This window comes from Thunnus albacares, chromosome 18 (genome assembly GCF_914725855.1).
Source record: "Thunnus albacares chromosome 18, fThuAlb1.1, whole genome shotgun sequence".
Lineage (NCBI taxonomy): Eukaryota > Metazoa > Chordata > Actinopteri > Scombriformes > Scombridae > Thunnus > Thunnus albacares.
Genome location: NC_058123.1, coordinates 10,916,315 through 10,932,311, shown reverse-complemented (window position 1 = coordinate 10,932,311; position 15,997 = coordinate 10,916,315). Strand labels below are relative to the sequence as shown.

The following is a 15,997-nucleotide window of genomic DNA, read 5'->3' as shown; positions in this document are numbered from 1 at the left end:
CAAAGCAGAGACACCATCCCTCAACAGAGGAGGAGGTCTATGACACCACTTATCCCACACCTACAAGCTGTCCTTTCATCCCTTCCCAGAGATTTAACAACCATTTAACCATTTCAACCTGTCAGCTAGAACTGAAGAAGCCCCTTGGATGAGAGATGAAACATCTTCAAGTATCTTCAACCAAGTCCAGTCGCCCTCAATTCAACCCTCCTTGGATAACCATGATTTGGATGACTGAGAATCTTCACAGACGTGGCTGTTGAGGCATCTAATAAAGTATTGTGTTGCAAAAGGAGGGGTAATTTGTGCAAATTATTATCAGAGAATTTAATGCTATGCAATTGCAATTAGCTTGCAGAACAATGATGATGTAATTAAGTAACCTCATCTGTGGGATATGTTCAGGGCTGTAGTAGTTATTGAGGACACTAAGTTCATGTCCTCGGTATTTTTCTGTGACTTGCCAGTTGATGTTGATTGACACAATCACAATGATAACCTTCTGTAAAAGCCTGCAGAGCATCTAAAAATCAATTTATTAACAATTTATTAACATGTGTAATGCAAGACTTGGAGTCTGAAATCCATAAGCATTTATTAAAGGAATACCAACTTTTATAACTGCATTTTTACCACATCCCTTTGATCTTTACCCTGGCCAAAAGGATTTTTATAAACCATCTGAACCCTTAAGTTGCCATAATTAATGTAATAACAAGTAAATTATTTATTAAGCACCAATAAAGCCAACTTACAAACCCCTTCTAGGTGGTGCCTTATTAGAAAGATATACCTCTCTATATCTTTAAATCAAATGACCTCCTTACTGTAACTCCTATTTTGTAATAGCTCCAAATAGATGATGTAACATCTTCAACAGTCAGCTGGGAGAACATTTGGGGTAGGTATAGCTAGGACTTAAATTTTGCTTTGGTGTTTGTGTAGTGTCTTGTCAAATCGTGTATTACAAAAATGTATTACAGTGTAAGCCTAAGTTTCTTACATAAGCAAAGCATCTAAATGGACAACTTTTTTTTATTTTTATCAGAAGTGAGTATTTATTGATGTGCTTGTTTCATGTCCACTTTACAAAAAAAAAATTGTGATAAAGGACATTTTTTTCAGGGCACACACACCCGCTGCTGCTCGTTGTTGGAATGGCTTTTTACCTGCTGAGCTCTCGGCTTGTTTTGTTTACCTCTTCCCTCCTGACACGTGGGGAGGGAGGGGGGGAGGAGAGGGGAGGAGGTGATGCGAGGAGAGAGGGGAGGGGAGGCGGATTAGCGCAGCGTCGGTGCCCGATGTCCTTATTTAGACTACAACAAACACAAGAGTGATTGAGAGAAAAACGTACAGGGCTGAGACTCATTTCCACCTGCTTGTCCTCCTCGGTCAGTGTCAGCATCTCTCCGAGCTCCAGCCCCAGCCCCCCCGGCGTCCAAGCATGTCTCTGTCCGGCTCGCAGACACCAGAGGACGGACTCTACGGTGAGTGACGGTTGTACAGGGACCAGGCCGTTGTTGTGCTACTCTATCTCATGACATTTATTTATTTATGTGCCTTTCCAGCAATGACGTAGATGATCTTTGCTCACGTGTAGCTATTAGACAGCTAACGTAAATCATGATTAAAGCTGTGCGTGCATAGATTGACTTATATCCTAGTTTTGTAAGCTTATGCAAACACCCCATCACCTATGTAAACAATGAAAGCAATGACCCCATTCATTCGCTGAGTGTGTTTCCAGGGCTGATGTGCAGATATCCACAGCTGCTCATCTGTGGAGCATCTGTGGAGACATGATACTAACAGCATTGTCAGACTTAAAACAGGTGTGAGAGGACGCCACAGATAGAAACAAGCACTGCCAGTTTAATGGATTCCCTGACTCACCTGTTTGTATCACTGTAAGCCAATTAAGCTGTGGAGATTTCCTGACGCTTATAGCTCCAGTATGATGTATGCACATTGCTTGGCACATAGGATGCTGGGTAAAACATGTGGGGACAGTGTTATGGGGAGCTGGACACAAAAAGGAAATCTGTTGTGCAGCAGTTCATGGAGACATTTGGCATCCAGCTCTTGTCTACATTACATAAAGCTGATTTGGCAGTGTGGCATTGATGAACGTGTACAGGATTGCAGCATAGAAACTGATTTAGTGCTGCAGAATGGCGACGGATAGATAAGTCAGGCAGTTGTTATGTCATAACTCCCCTCTGTAGAAAAATAACTAGGGCAATGGCACAGTTTCCCCACTCTGCCCTCCCTCCCTCCCTCCCTCCAGCACTGTGCCCACTCATGTCTCTACCCCCTGCTGCTGTTTGTGTGATTACACAGTGTCATAAACCTGCGTAAAAGTGAAGATTAAAGAGGTCAGATGAGAGGGAAGGATACTATAGTGAGCAGATGAGGTGGTGATATTTTGTAAATGCTGCCTGTGTCAGAGACAACATGACAAGAGAGGCAGAAACAAGGGGAGGAGTGAGAGGGTGAATGGCTAATCTCTAACAGAAATAAGATCTTACGTAAGCGAGCATGCTGTCAGCCTGAGTTAGCCCTGCCCTACTGTTTGGCTGTGGGTGTGTGCACGCCATGCACGCCATGCACACCATGCACACCATGTACGGCAATGTGCATGTGTTTATGTGTGTGCATGTGTAAAAATCTTTCTGCTTATGTACCCATTGAACCTGTGTGTCCATTCATTTATCTGCTATGTCTGTTTTCTGAACTCATGATAGCTCTCATTCTTTGTTCTTTCTCCCCCTTCATGTTTGTTAAGGTGGTGGACAAAATATAATGCACTCCAGTACACCACCACCACCCACTACAACGTCAATAATAAACAGAAAGGAGAATTATCACCTTTAGAGTAGAGTTTATGGCAGAGCTGTTGTATTGGATTGCATTAGATTGCACAGGTGTACCTAATGAAGTGCTCAGTCAGTGTTTATAAGCTTGTTGTTCAACCTGCATTCAACATCGCTCACGTCATCTAGTGTCATGTCAGGACCTTTGTGATGCAGCTTTTAAGTCACCATATGTCAGCACACAACAACAACACACCTGTGCACTCCACACCAAAGCAATAACATTTTAAAAAAGAAAAAAGTCTACCTTTCTCACACATCTGTCTCTTTTAGAGCTCTGTGATATGGTTGAAACCAGGATCACAATATTAAAATCTTTCTGGCAAAAACAATCAGGTATTGAGAGAAGAGAGGTTGCTTACATGCATCATTCTGAGGCTCAGAATGGGAATAGGATGAGAGACTTGGGGACAATAAAAACTACAGTTAATCAGTAATTTCTAGAAAAAACAAAGAAATAATTGAAATGAGTTGGTATGATTTAAAAAAAAAAACACCAATAATTTGTACTAAAAGTCAAAAAACACTCGATTAATTGAATGAATCTAATGAATAAACTGAAGAGGTGAGCAGTGAATTGCATGATTCAGAGAAAATTTCATGCATTTTCAGCCATTAATAAATATATTTATCTAGTATATTTATTGTATTATGAAGAATGGGGAAAGACACCCAGCCCAACACCAACAAATGCCAGCTCATGTTCATGTGTTGTCTACATGCATTAAGGGTTGTTATTTGTAAATGTCCTTATGTTTTGGAATTCTGCACAGCAACACATTTTAACTTTATTTCATTTTTTATTTGTTTGTTTCTAAGGATCTGTTTCTAAGAAAGACTCAGAAAAAAAACATTTTGGTAATCTAATGAGGAGACTCATGAGAAGAACCATTCGTAAGTTTGGAGCAAAATATAAAACAGATTTCCTGGTATTTAAAAAGATTTTGGTTTGAGGCAAATGGTTTATCTCTCTACCATCGCTATATTTTTATATGTGGTCTGATTTTTATTGATCTGTAAAAAAAGGAAAAACAAACCAAATACAAATACCATGATTTCTGAAAAAACTAAAACATTACAACATGTATCCATTAAATCAGTTAGTTCTCAAATAATGCTACTAGCTTATGTGATTAGTGAAGACTAAACTATCATTTAGTCATAAACCTCTCATTAAAATGTAGAAATCGTGACATAATTAAAAAGAAATGTTTATTTTGTTTTGTTTGAAACAAAAGCAAAGCCTAATCAAAGTAAGCTATTTAAATTAACTTGGCCTTTTAAAACTATGTTTTTTTACTCAGTGTAAAAGAGAAATCCATCAATAATACATGCAAATATAAATTATAAAATCTGTAGATACCTAATGTCATAATTACTCCCCAGAGCATCAAAAATAAGTTAAAGGGGCATTTTTGTATAAGAACTGCAACACATTACTTCAGATCATACTGAATATAGTGAAATCACATTGAAGGACCTCTCAGTAAATATCCTCACAATATGATTCAACTGAAAGGCAGTAATACTGAAAAACTGCCCAGTCAAATAAAGTGACTTTCGTCATGGCAATATAAATAGTCAATATGTTTCCTTTCTCCATCAGGACTCCTCTCTGGCTCACTACAGGATAGTATATGTATGAAGCCGTACCGTTGTCTTGAATTCTTGTTTCCTGCCTGGTCATCATTACAAACTCTGCTGCTTGTATTGTTTCCTCATCAGGCTCCTGGGTCGAGCTGGAGGAGCTGATCGCAGCCGTGAGCCGCAGGGAGAGTCTGTCAGGACCGCAGGACAGCATCTCCTCCGCCCTGCAGGGGGAGCTGGAGAGAATCCTTCTGGAGGCACAGCTCGAGTGTGAGAGGAGTAAAGACAGGTAATGATGCAATTTGTTTGTGTGTATTCTTCGTTTGGTTCAGGGGTCTTGGGGTTTGAGCTACACAGAGAGGTGTAAAAAAAAAAAAAAAAATCATTCGCACGGTAATGAGTTTCGTTCTGTGCTCGGCTGAACTTGTGAAGTTGTTTTTCACATGTGTTTACTTTCTCTGCTTTGTTGTTTGTGTCTGAATTGTAGTGTCGTGCAGGCTGTCCATATCGTGAGACTGAAGGCACATTTTAATTGTCTGCTTGTCATCCACAGTCCCCCACAGGTGGTGACTCCAAGGTCCACTGGTTCCCCAAGACCCTCTAGTGAGCAGGACAGTGATTGTGTCACCATACAGGTACACCTTCACTACATATGAAGTTTATGTCCATCAGATTATTTACGCTCTTACTTGAATATATGCAAAACAGATACATGTGAAATTATCAATTCAGGCATTTAATTTCGTTGTTAAATGACCTATGGTTTATTCTTTAAGTCCAATTATCTACAAAACCCATGTGCTTACACAGCAGTACATTTTACATTGTTGCTGATCATTAACCAAAGCACACAGTGATTATTATACTGATGTTTCACTTTTCAGCAAGTCACTCATTTCCATTTATTTCAGTACAGTTTAAAAATCAACAGGCAGAGACATGAGACTTGCTTGAGATAGGTTGAACATTTTTTGCAGTTATATTATGTATATTTGAGTTTAATTTGCTTACGCTGGTACAGCGGGGACAATTTGCCCTCCCTGACATCCAAGAGAAAGTCAACATTTTTTTCTCTTTTTGGGCAGTTTCTTCTTCTTACTAAACGCTGTTCTGTTTGAGATTTCCTCTAAATATTTACATGACTCAAGATGTTTGTGAATATCTGGTTAACACTTCACTGTCTCTGTCCTGATTTTCTCTTGTTTGTCTACTTTTCTTTCTTTATTTTCTTACTGTGACACATCATCTAATCTCTTCCTCATGCTGTGGACAGGAGGAAAGTGATCGGCGAGGGGACACTGACTGGGTGTGGGATTGGTCCAGTAGACCTGAAAATATGCCACCAAAGTAAGACCAGCTCCTTTGAAAGCTCCTTTTTACTATGTACAGTATGTAGGCCTATATATTATATCCATAGCTTTTTGGAGTACTTGGAAGCACGTACTTTCAGAGATATAGATAGGTATATAGGTATAGATATTTAACAGTTACATTACATGAAATTGTCAAAGATTGATGCCACCTGCATGTTTGTCTTTTAAATATGAAGCTGGAGCCAGGTGGTGATTAGCTTAGCTTAGCATAACAGACTTAAAGCAGGGAGAAACAGCTAGCCTAGCTCTGCAGGAAGTCCAAAAATCCACCAACCGGCACCTGTAAATTATCAAGTATTATCTTGTGTCTTTCATCTCTACACAAACAGAAATGTAAAAACAACACATTGTGTGACGTCACTATTTCTTGGTTAACAACAGCCAGATGCAGTCAGTTCCTGTGTTCTTCCTGTAAGCTTGCTAAAAAAAAAAAAAAAAAAAACAGCACAGTCTTATTGCTGTTTGTGAAAAAATCTAAAAAATGTACATATTTAACTAAAAAAAACATACAGCAGATATCAATGTGTCAATAATGTAAAACAACAATGATAACAAATGTAAAAAAAATATGGATTATACCTTTGAGTGTTGAGAAATATGTGAATAACCTGCAATAATCTGCAGTACTTTTTTAAGCCTTTTTAATCTTCTGCAATATAATAAGTCTACATGACAGGTATTTGGTCTTCATGGTCTCCAACTACCTTTCTTGCATTCTCAGTCTTCTCCCTTGTGTTCTCATTATCTCTGTTTATTCCCCCCCCCCCGCCCCCCCCTTTCTATCTTCCCTCTCCCTGCGTCTCTCATCTCTCTCTTCTCTCTCTGCAGAGAGTTTGTGTTTCAGCACCCGAAGCAGCAGGGCTCCCTCAGCGTTAGGAAGACAGAGGTGATGAAGAGAGGCATCTTCTCCTCCGATGTTCTCCTCATCCTTGTTCCCTCACTGCTGGCTTCACACCTGCTCACACTTGGAGTCGGGTGAGACACTTACTTATACACTCACACGTACTAACACATGCATAGACTCACCTTTTGCAATATTATATGAAGTAGCCCCATGGCCTTAGTTACTGTTGCTATATGCCTGTCAAGATTTCAGCTCTCAGACAACACATACGCAGTTAACAATGATAACAGTGCCAGAGTTACCACTTGAAATTCTCGGTAATCTTTAAATAATGCGTCTTCGATTTCAGACAGAAGTAAACAAAAGCAGACGGTCATTTCTTTCATCTGAAATAACAACTGCCAGATTATAGTATTAAGTGTAAAGCTAACCTTTAATCAAGCTAATTAAACGTTAGCTCCCTGAGTTTGTTTAAAACCGTCTGTGGCTGACTTTTTAATGTTTCCAGCTGACTTATTTTAAAAAAGAAAATTCTATAAATGGGGTTTTAAATATGCACATTGGCCACATACATGATATCTCTTTGCCAGTTCCAGGCAAAAGTCAGTGGCCTCACCAGTTGATGACCCATATAAGACATGTAAATAAAGGAATAGCATCAATCTTGTATTGCAGTGTAGAAATAGTTATAAGGAAAAATGTAAGATCACTGTTATTTTGTTCTAACATAACCCTATTTCGCTGTTTAGCTTACATATTTCGAACAAGTATGTTTTTACTTTTAACTGATATTTTTCATAAACATAACTCTATTTTGGGTCACGACAGCTGGGTTTGTATAAACTTCTCCAAATCCATTATAGAGCAGGCCAGACCTGCTAACATTAGCCTAAACTCTGGTAGCTTCAAGGGCCAACTTCCACACAGTAAGAAAATACTACACAGTGGATTTTGCTAGTCGAGAAGACTTTTTTAACATAACCTGTAACCCCATAAACTTATGTAGTTAGTTATTGACGTGCTCCTTGGCCTTGGAAGTAACGCTCAGTTACTACTGCATGCTTGCAACTTACGTTAGAGTAAATAAACATGTTTAATCCATTTCTTACACTTTTGCACTTTTGTTTTTGCTTTTGGAAAGGCCACCCTCCCTCTTTATATACAGAGTATCACTCTTGCACTGCTTCAACATTTTGAGAAATCCAAAGCTTGACAGACCTGCTGTGCCTAGTTTAAGATGTTTAGATTTGATTGTGATTATGATGACAAACATCATTTTGTAAATAGTCAATTAACAATTTGTTTCTCTTTTCTCTTTTTAGGATCTACATAGGAAAGCGATTAGCTGCCTCCACAACCAGCACGCTGTGACGTCGGTTTTATAGTCCATTGCCCCCATTCGCTAACAGTCTGGCCAGTAAGGTCACACCCTCTCTAAATTGCCTCCTTCCTTCTTCGTCATGGGGCAACCATAGCACCCTGCCTGTCTGTAGGCTATCTGTCTCTCTGTTCATCTGTACGTCTGTCTACCCAGCAGCACTTTGCCAGTCTGTCCTTCTGTCAGCCTCTCTATCAGTCTGTGCATGTCGTAGGGCCCGGGGGAGCGGATGGATGCCGACCGATGAGTCAGGCTGAGGTCACTTTTACTCTCCCAGAGAGTAACACTGATCTCAACCAGCTAAAGCATAATCAGGGAGATTGCCCAAGAGAAAGGAGAGAAAGAGTGTTTTACCTGGCTAGAACAATACATTCCTTTGATAGGAGGAGATGAAAACAGTTAGTTGGGAACAGTGTGCTCAGATGAAATGAGAAAGATAATATGTGGTAGCCTTTCGCCCCAAACTTTTAAAAAGCAAAATGTCTGTCATTTGTCAAAAGTAACAATCCTCTGTGAGACTGAGCTGCTGAAAGTGGTTCGTGGGGTATTTCTGTTCTGACGGTGTATCTAAAGTAGAAAGTTTTAGTTGGCTGAGTGAATGTAGGAGTGGCTCTGGTTGTGCTTGTCCCATAAACCAATTAAATATTTGACCTCCGACAGAGACAATCATGATCCCATTAAACTTCACTCCTCAAAAACCTTAATGTGCCTCTTGGGTCTTTTATTCTTTCTCTTCTGCACTCATTCTGAAAGTGTTTGTTGGACACATGTTCGTCTCATTTTGGAAATGCAGAGAAAGTGAAGTATTTTCAGCCACCAAAGCACAAAGATTTGCTGAAGTAGGCTGTAATTTATACTGTTTCAATATATATTTATAGTTTCGGGCTACTTTACAATGGAGATTATTTATAGGCAATCATTGAATACTACAAGGGAAGACTTTTACAACCTACTGTGTTGTTAACAACCTGCAAATGAACCATCTGTTTGAAATGTATTTGTCTTTCCATAAGAGGTGAATCACTCCTAATCACTTTGTTGATTTGTCCTGATAAGCCCCCTGGTGTGTGTTTCATCATTGTTTTTTCAACTGTCTCTATCATTGATGACTCTTCCTGTTGTCTAACCGAACCCTTGCAGAAATGTTATGGCATCAAAGCAGCCTGTCTCTTTCCATCTGCCTTTTTCATTCCTTACCTCACATATAAGTCTTCCTTTTGTCTTTTTTTTTAACAAGCTGCTGCTTTGACCAGTCAAGGACTTGACATTTTATTGCTTTCCCATAAACCAGGGACCCGTTTCCTCTTAACATCTCATGAATAGCTGGCCTGGATTTTGAATGGAGGGCCTGAGTAGCACACTGAGGTTTTGCTGTGCTGCTTTGAACGTAAACGTGCCCATTTGTTGTCCGGCCTGACCGAGCCCAATGAGTTTATCAGCCATTAGCGGAGTGTTTGATGTGAGGGGTCCTGTTGAGCTTGTTAAGCTACCTCTAGACACACCAAGCTGACGATGCAACAACAAGCCTGCCTTGGCAGAGTACAAGCACCTGGTTTCCATTCACAGACATCCACACGTAACACACCCACACGCACACATGAAAACTATGCCTAGTTACTAGTACGTGTTTTGGCATCAATTTTACACAACAAGGAACAAACAGAAGCACTTTGTTGGTAGATGAAATGATTACATGTGCTTCAGAAATGCCCATTCATCATCCTAGACTGTCGTTAACTCTTTCATGGTGTGCGATTAAAGTTTGAGTGAAATAGCTAAATTACTGTTTATTATATGTAAATTCTGTCTTATTTATTTATTATTATTCACCAGTTTGGTCCAGACTCACATATCGGATAGATTGCCATGAAATTTTGCACAGACATTCATGGTCCCTGGAGGATAAAGCCTACTTACTTTGGTGATTCCCTGATCTTTTATCCAGCAAAAAAATGTATTATTCAATATCAATTGTCACAAAATTTGGTAAAGACATTCATAATTCCGAGGTATTGTATCCCACTGAGTTTGGTGAACCGCTGACTTTTCCATAAGCACCACAATGTGGTTGTGGTATGAGTGAAATGTCTCAACAAATGTTGGATGGATTGTTGGGGAATTTGTCACAGGCGTTCATATTTCTCACAGGATGACTTGCAATCACCATCATCAGGTCTAAATATTAAATTTAATACTTAAGGGCCACATACCTGACATAATGACATTCCCAAAAGCTTCAGCTGTATTTTGTTTTTCGTGCTATAGTCAAGTCAATTTTTATTTATATAGCTTAATATCACAAATGACAAATTTGCCTCAGGGGGCTTTACAATCTATACGGCATACAACATCTTCTATCCATAGACCCCGGATTCAAATAAGGAAAAACCCCCCCCCAAAAAAACCTGGTCGACATTACCTGCTAAACATCAGCATGTTAGCATTGTTTTTGTGAACATGATAGCATGCTCATGTTAGCATCTAGCTCAATGCAAAGCTGTGCCTAAGTACAGCTTCACAGAGCTGCTAGCATGGCAGTAGACTCTTGTAGTCCTTTTTTCCTATCTGTAATAAAAACATTATACTCACCAAAGTTGCTGAGATCTGGGAACACAGTAACACAGCTAAAAAGAAGTCTTACAGGGAAAGAAACACAAGCTTGATCAGATGATCAGATAGGTCTTAAACAAACCTCCATGTTAGTCAGACTTACTGTATTTGAAAGACAAAACTGACCATTACAGTTTAAAGACCAACTACTGACCAACTTTTATCTTACTCATCATTCTTGCGTACACACACAGTTTTCCTGTTATATGAGAGATAACTACAGACATGTTGAGTTCACTCACTTGTGGTTTTACCTCCAGATAAAGTAGTTTAGATTATCTGCCTGAACTGTTGGCTTGTCTACAACCTGTCTGATGGTTTCTTGCCCTGTCTGACTTTATTAAAGCGATGTCGCAGTGATCCCAGACCTCACCAATTGCTTTGTTGAGTAAATGTTATAATAAACTGGAATTATCCTTTAAGCCATGACTTTTGGCCTGTGGATTGTCCTTGATTCAACCGCCCTAACATTTATCCTCAGCTTGGAGCAAACAGGCAGTCACAGGTGGGACAGACTGCTGTAAATCACCATGTACTCACACAGTTATATCCCCTGTTGCTGTGAACCTTAGTGACTTCTTCATAGCAGGGGACTGCGTTAAGATCTGTCGACCCTGTAATATCCTCTCTGAAGGGGACAATTACCACAGTGGACAGCCTTAAATGCCATATGTGATTTTCTGAGCATAAAGGCTAAATTACAGCCTTTTCAGATACATGTGGAATATGGTGATAAGCATGAGTCTGAGCATTTGGTGTTACGAAAGAAAATCCAAATTCTATCCTTATGCTTTGTCTCTTCTTACTCTTGAAGGTAGAAGAGACTGAGGCCGAGACAATGTGGAAGAAATCTGTTCATTTCCTGAACCTCACTTTAGAGATCGGACATCTGTCTCTCTGGGAAATGCATTATCTTCCTGCTCCTATACTGCTAGACAGGAAACAGAGTCCAGTTTCAAAGAGTTTGGATGTAACAAAGGAATTCTGCTGAACTGGCATGGAGTCAGTGCCTTAACATTCAAACAAGGTCACTAATTTGAGCTTCCATCTCAAGTAACTTCATTTTACCACATGTGGCCCACTTCCCCTCATGAAACACTTATAAGGAAGAGTAGGTTATAATTCCACATAACAGAATGACATACTCCCACTCAAGAGCTCAGGAACATATCATACTGCTCACCAAACCAGCACTCCTACGCAAGAGCAAACCACTTTTTAACAAATTTGCATTCCATTGGTTTAAAAGTTATACTCATGCAGATTAAACACATTCATCTCTAATATTTTATATTTGCTTCAATAAATACAGAATTAATGTTTGTAAGTGGAGATCACTGTGTCTCTTCAGATGTGATTTGACATTCAGTGCGCACACTGAATCCCCTGCCGGTAAGATTTTCAAACATAGATTCTTGCATTTTTCATACTCTCTGTCATTCTCCAGAACACAGCGGCAATTTGACTTATCAACCTCATATCTGACAAGGCATGGAAGTGGAACAGAGATAGGGAAAGAGTACAAGAGTTGTGTTTTTTCCTTCCTATCATGTACCCAAACACGTGCATGTCATCTTGTATCTGCTGTGTTAGATTACACACTGGGAAGGGGCAATAATTGCTTCCACGTGCTCTTTTACCTCTCCTCCTCCTCTTGCGTACGCCCCTCCATCTTCCTCGTTGTAGTCAATCATGCTGGGTGAGCCTGGCAAAGACGTGGTTGTGAAATGTACTGTGTCTGAACAAATGACCCAGTGTGCTCTCCCAGTTTGTATGCGCTGTTTCCCGCTGTATGACGGACTTTTCTAGCCTAGACACGCTCAGTCTCAATGTTCCAGAAATATCAAGGATTAATGAGCACCTGGAATAAGACTTAATGGAGCACAATGCAGCGCTGTTCGCGCTGTATAAACAAGCAGCTCGATATGCTCTAGATGTGTTTTGTCCTCACATCTTGAAGCAATTGTTTGAAACACTTTTTTCTATGAAGTATCCTTTATGAACTTGCTGAGCCAAGTAAAATAAGCCACTTTTTTTACATTTAAGATAAGTGTGTGTAGGTTTATAATAGATGAAAAAATAAAAAGGAAAGACAGAAAAGTCAGAAAAATGGAAAAAGGTTGAATTGGAGGTGTTGAGTGCATATCCAAGTGTAAAACTCAGAGATTTGCTGAGCTGCATGACCAACATGGTGTCGAGTATCTACAGTGGTGATTTACAGCGGTCTTTATCTACAGAGTGAGGTATGTAGGTTTAGGTGAGACTGACACGGAGTGAGTGAGTGTGAATACATCCAGCTGGTGTGTGTGTGTGACTGAAGGAGCAGCTGGATAGTTTGAAATGGTCTGAGAATAAACTCACAGTTTACACATGGCAAAACCATCAACCGCAACTTCTACCGGTGACTTTGCGGGGGCTTCATCAAGTACTGTTGCATAATACTGAGACATTTAGTGAGACACTGAAACCACATTGTTGTTTTAGAAACGATATGTTCCCCCATCGCAATGGGGCTATTCTGAGAATACCTTTTTGCACATATCATCAATCTCCTAGTGTAATGGCCGTGTTTTTCCAAGAAGGGTGTTCAGGTTTATGTTACAGTGTCCATAACCAGTTTGAGTGATTTTACAGAGAGATGTGAAGGCGGGTGATACGATCAGGTAGATGGAATTTTAAAAAATATGGCAATGCTTTCATCTGCTTCCTGTAATTTTCCATGATTGGTTTCAAAGAATTTGAAAAATCCTATTTTTGATCTTTTAATATACAAAAGAATAATAGCTTATTTCATATTCAACTTAAACAAATATGTTGCATCGAGTTTAGATTGAGTACCTCAAGGCCAAAGACTGAATAAATCTACAACTGTAATAAGCGGTGCCTCATTTCTAAAAATGCTCCACATTAGCTCAGAATGAGTTTTTTGATTAATTTTGTATCTATAACATTTGATGTGTAATTTGTATTCATGCCCTCTATGCTATGTCAGGCGATTCCGGGAAACTCAACAGCTTTATCCACCATGACATACCAATTTGGCTCAAGAGTTTGCAGTCTAAATATGCTGCAGGATGTGGGTCCATTTATTAAGCCTTTGCCTTGGGTTCAGCATCACAGTCTGTCTAATACTGAAAGTTCAGGCAATTTAATACTGTAATTTTGGTTTTGGAGTGAGTCCCTTCCACTGGACAAGGGTAAGGTTTTCATAGATGTTGCAGATTTAATGAGGTGTTGGATTAGACCCCTCTGACTTGCTGACTGGCTGCTGTTGCATAACTTCATCAGGTAAGACAGTGCGGAACTTGTAAGACACTACATCCCACAGTGTAATAAGCACTCAGCGCAGGAGCAAGGAGACTTATAGTCACTTCCAGCTGTGGTTTCGCGATGTTGTGTAAGTCTGTGTCCATCCCTCAAACACGAGACTACTGATGTAAGTTGTTTCATGACAGAATTTCTTGTGAATGGGAACCTTTATGTGGTGAATGTAATTATTATAATTATGACGTACTGTAATTTCTTTGACAAAAAACAGTTTTCCCACACAGTCCTACATTAGCAAGTCCTTTTCAGTTATGCCAGAAAATGACATATTGATGTGCAAAGGTATATATTTATGTGTAGCAAATAAGTTAAATGGTATAGAATAAGTTGAAATAGAGAATTTGCTTTTCAAACTGTTATAATTTCTAACAAAATAGCTTCTCGCCAGGTCTGATAAAAGTAGAAATAATTATTACTGTCAAGCTGATGCAGTCCATAAGTAAGTCATGTAAACATTTCTGCACAGCTTACTCTTGAAAAATAAATCCGTTGAGCTCAATAAAGGATCCTACAATAACGTACCAGAAGAAGAATAACAAGAAACATATGACTTGATCAAAAAATGTGTTTGAGTAATGAGTTAAGGCAAGAATCCTGAACCTCTACAAGAAGGAGGATACACAAAAAAGTTAATCGTATAGAAGAATAAATTTCCTCTGGGTGGATTTGATGAGAATAAGTAAGATTAATACAATATTTGTTGGTCATGTGTGTTTCTTTTTTCCTCTCTTTTGGATGATCAAACATCTTTCCTTTGTTTTGTTATTGATCTAGCACATGCTTCTTGTTATAAACCTTTAATCATTGTTGTTTCTGACCAGTTTGTCTTGTTTTCTTTTCAGTTCAAAAGTTTTGAAAAATGGTAACTGTCAGACCTCTTCTGGGAGCACAAACAGTCCTCTATTTCAGATCAGCTGCGTATTACTCATTGGTAACACAAGACATTTCGTTGTCATTGTGGTTACAGCAATGCGATAATCTTTAGAGTCTGTTACCGGCAAACCATATGAAAACAATTAGAATCACAAGTGTGAATATCAGAGTCAGAGGATTTTGTCATATCATGAATCATCGTATCATGAATAAAAATAGTCAGGATATGGTGTCAGACACATTTGGGGTTTGGTTATATCTCCAAACCAGCTGCAGCGTTCGCTGCCTGACCTCATCAACCACACCATGATGTGACTCAGCCCCGGTTCTCCAGCAGACTGATGTGGTCTGGTCTGTTGGGCTCCTGGTAGCCGCAGCTGGAGACCATGCATGGAGGTCTGTGGGGCTTTCTCTGATCCAAGACCCAAACGCCTGTGAAGGATCATTCTGAAAACCAATCAGAGGGCAGATAAAACTCCGGGTGTCCTGTCACTGAGTCCATATCAGTACACACCAAAAGACCAGAGCAGCAGTATACAGACTAACCACAAGGAACACCTGTGGGAGATGTATGGAAACTATGACTCATTTGCTGCCGTTTGTTGCTATAGATACTAGTGTTTATCCTTTTAAGTGTGATCTTGCAACCACTGAGAATCTTAGTAACGGATTCCAACATCATTAATACTGATTCAGTACATTTATGTGCTCAATGGTTGTTACTCATCCATGGAATAAGATGCAAAAGGCAACGAAAGAGGGAAAAACAAATATCATTAAGACCTGAGCCTCTTCATCCCTGCCAAATGTGGCAAGTCGCTTAGTGCCAGACATTCTGACGACCTGGAGGCCGTGTGAGCCAGCCTGTCTGAAGCTCTGCTGGCCGGTTAACACGGCTTGTTAAGACATGGGCTCCAGAGCACTCATTTCCTGATTTTGCCTGGGGATGGAGGGGGGGGGAGCAAGGGCACATGGGAAAAGGTGTCACATCTGATTCCTGGAAGGAAAGTGAAAGAATCTCCCTGTGTTTCTTACGGAGTGTGAAACTATTAAAAACAATATAGCAAAAGTCTTAAAGGATATGGCTGGCAATCTTCTATATTTTTTTTATTGTCAACAATCTCATGTGCAG

The 15,997-nt window shown here is 39.6% G+C and overlaps 1 protein-coding gene across 1 annotated transcript; it reads left to right on the top strand.

Annotated features, from left to right (window-relative positions):
- The first annotated feature begins 1,250 nt into the window (after nt 1-1,250).
- Nucleotides 1,251-8,759, top strand: zgc:73226 (uncharacterized protein LOC402792 homolog). The gene is made up of 6 exons (XM_044334658.1): nt 1,251-1,487; nt 4,599-4,749; nt 5,014-5,095; nt 5,734-5,807; nt 6,662-6,808; nt 8,000-8,759. The coding sequence occupies exons 1-6, from the start codon at nt 1,445-1,447 to the stop codon at nt 8,046-8,048; spliced, it is 546 nt and encodes a 181-aa protein (XP_044190593.1). The 5' UTR covers nt 1,251-1,444; the 3' UTR covers nt 8,049-8,759.
- Nucleotides 8,760-15,997: the final 7,238 nt, after the last annotated feature.

Coding starts and splice junctions, on each gene's coding strand:
- zgc:73226 (XM_044334658.1), top strand. CDS start 1,445: ATGTCTCTGTCCGGCTCGCAGACACCAGAGGACGGACTCTACG. Junction 4,750..5,013: donor TGTGAGAGGAGTAAAGACAG/GTAATGATGCAA, acceptor TGTCATCCACAG/TCCCCCACAGGTGGTGACTC. Junction 6,809..7,999: donor CTGCTCACACTTGGAGTCGG/GTGAGACACTTA, acceptor TTCTCTTTTTAG/GATCTACATAGGAAAGCGAT.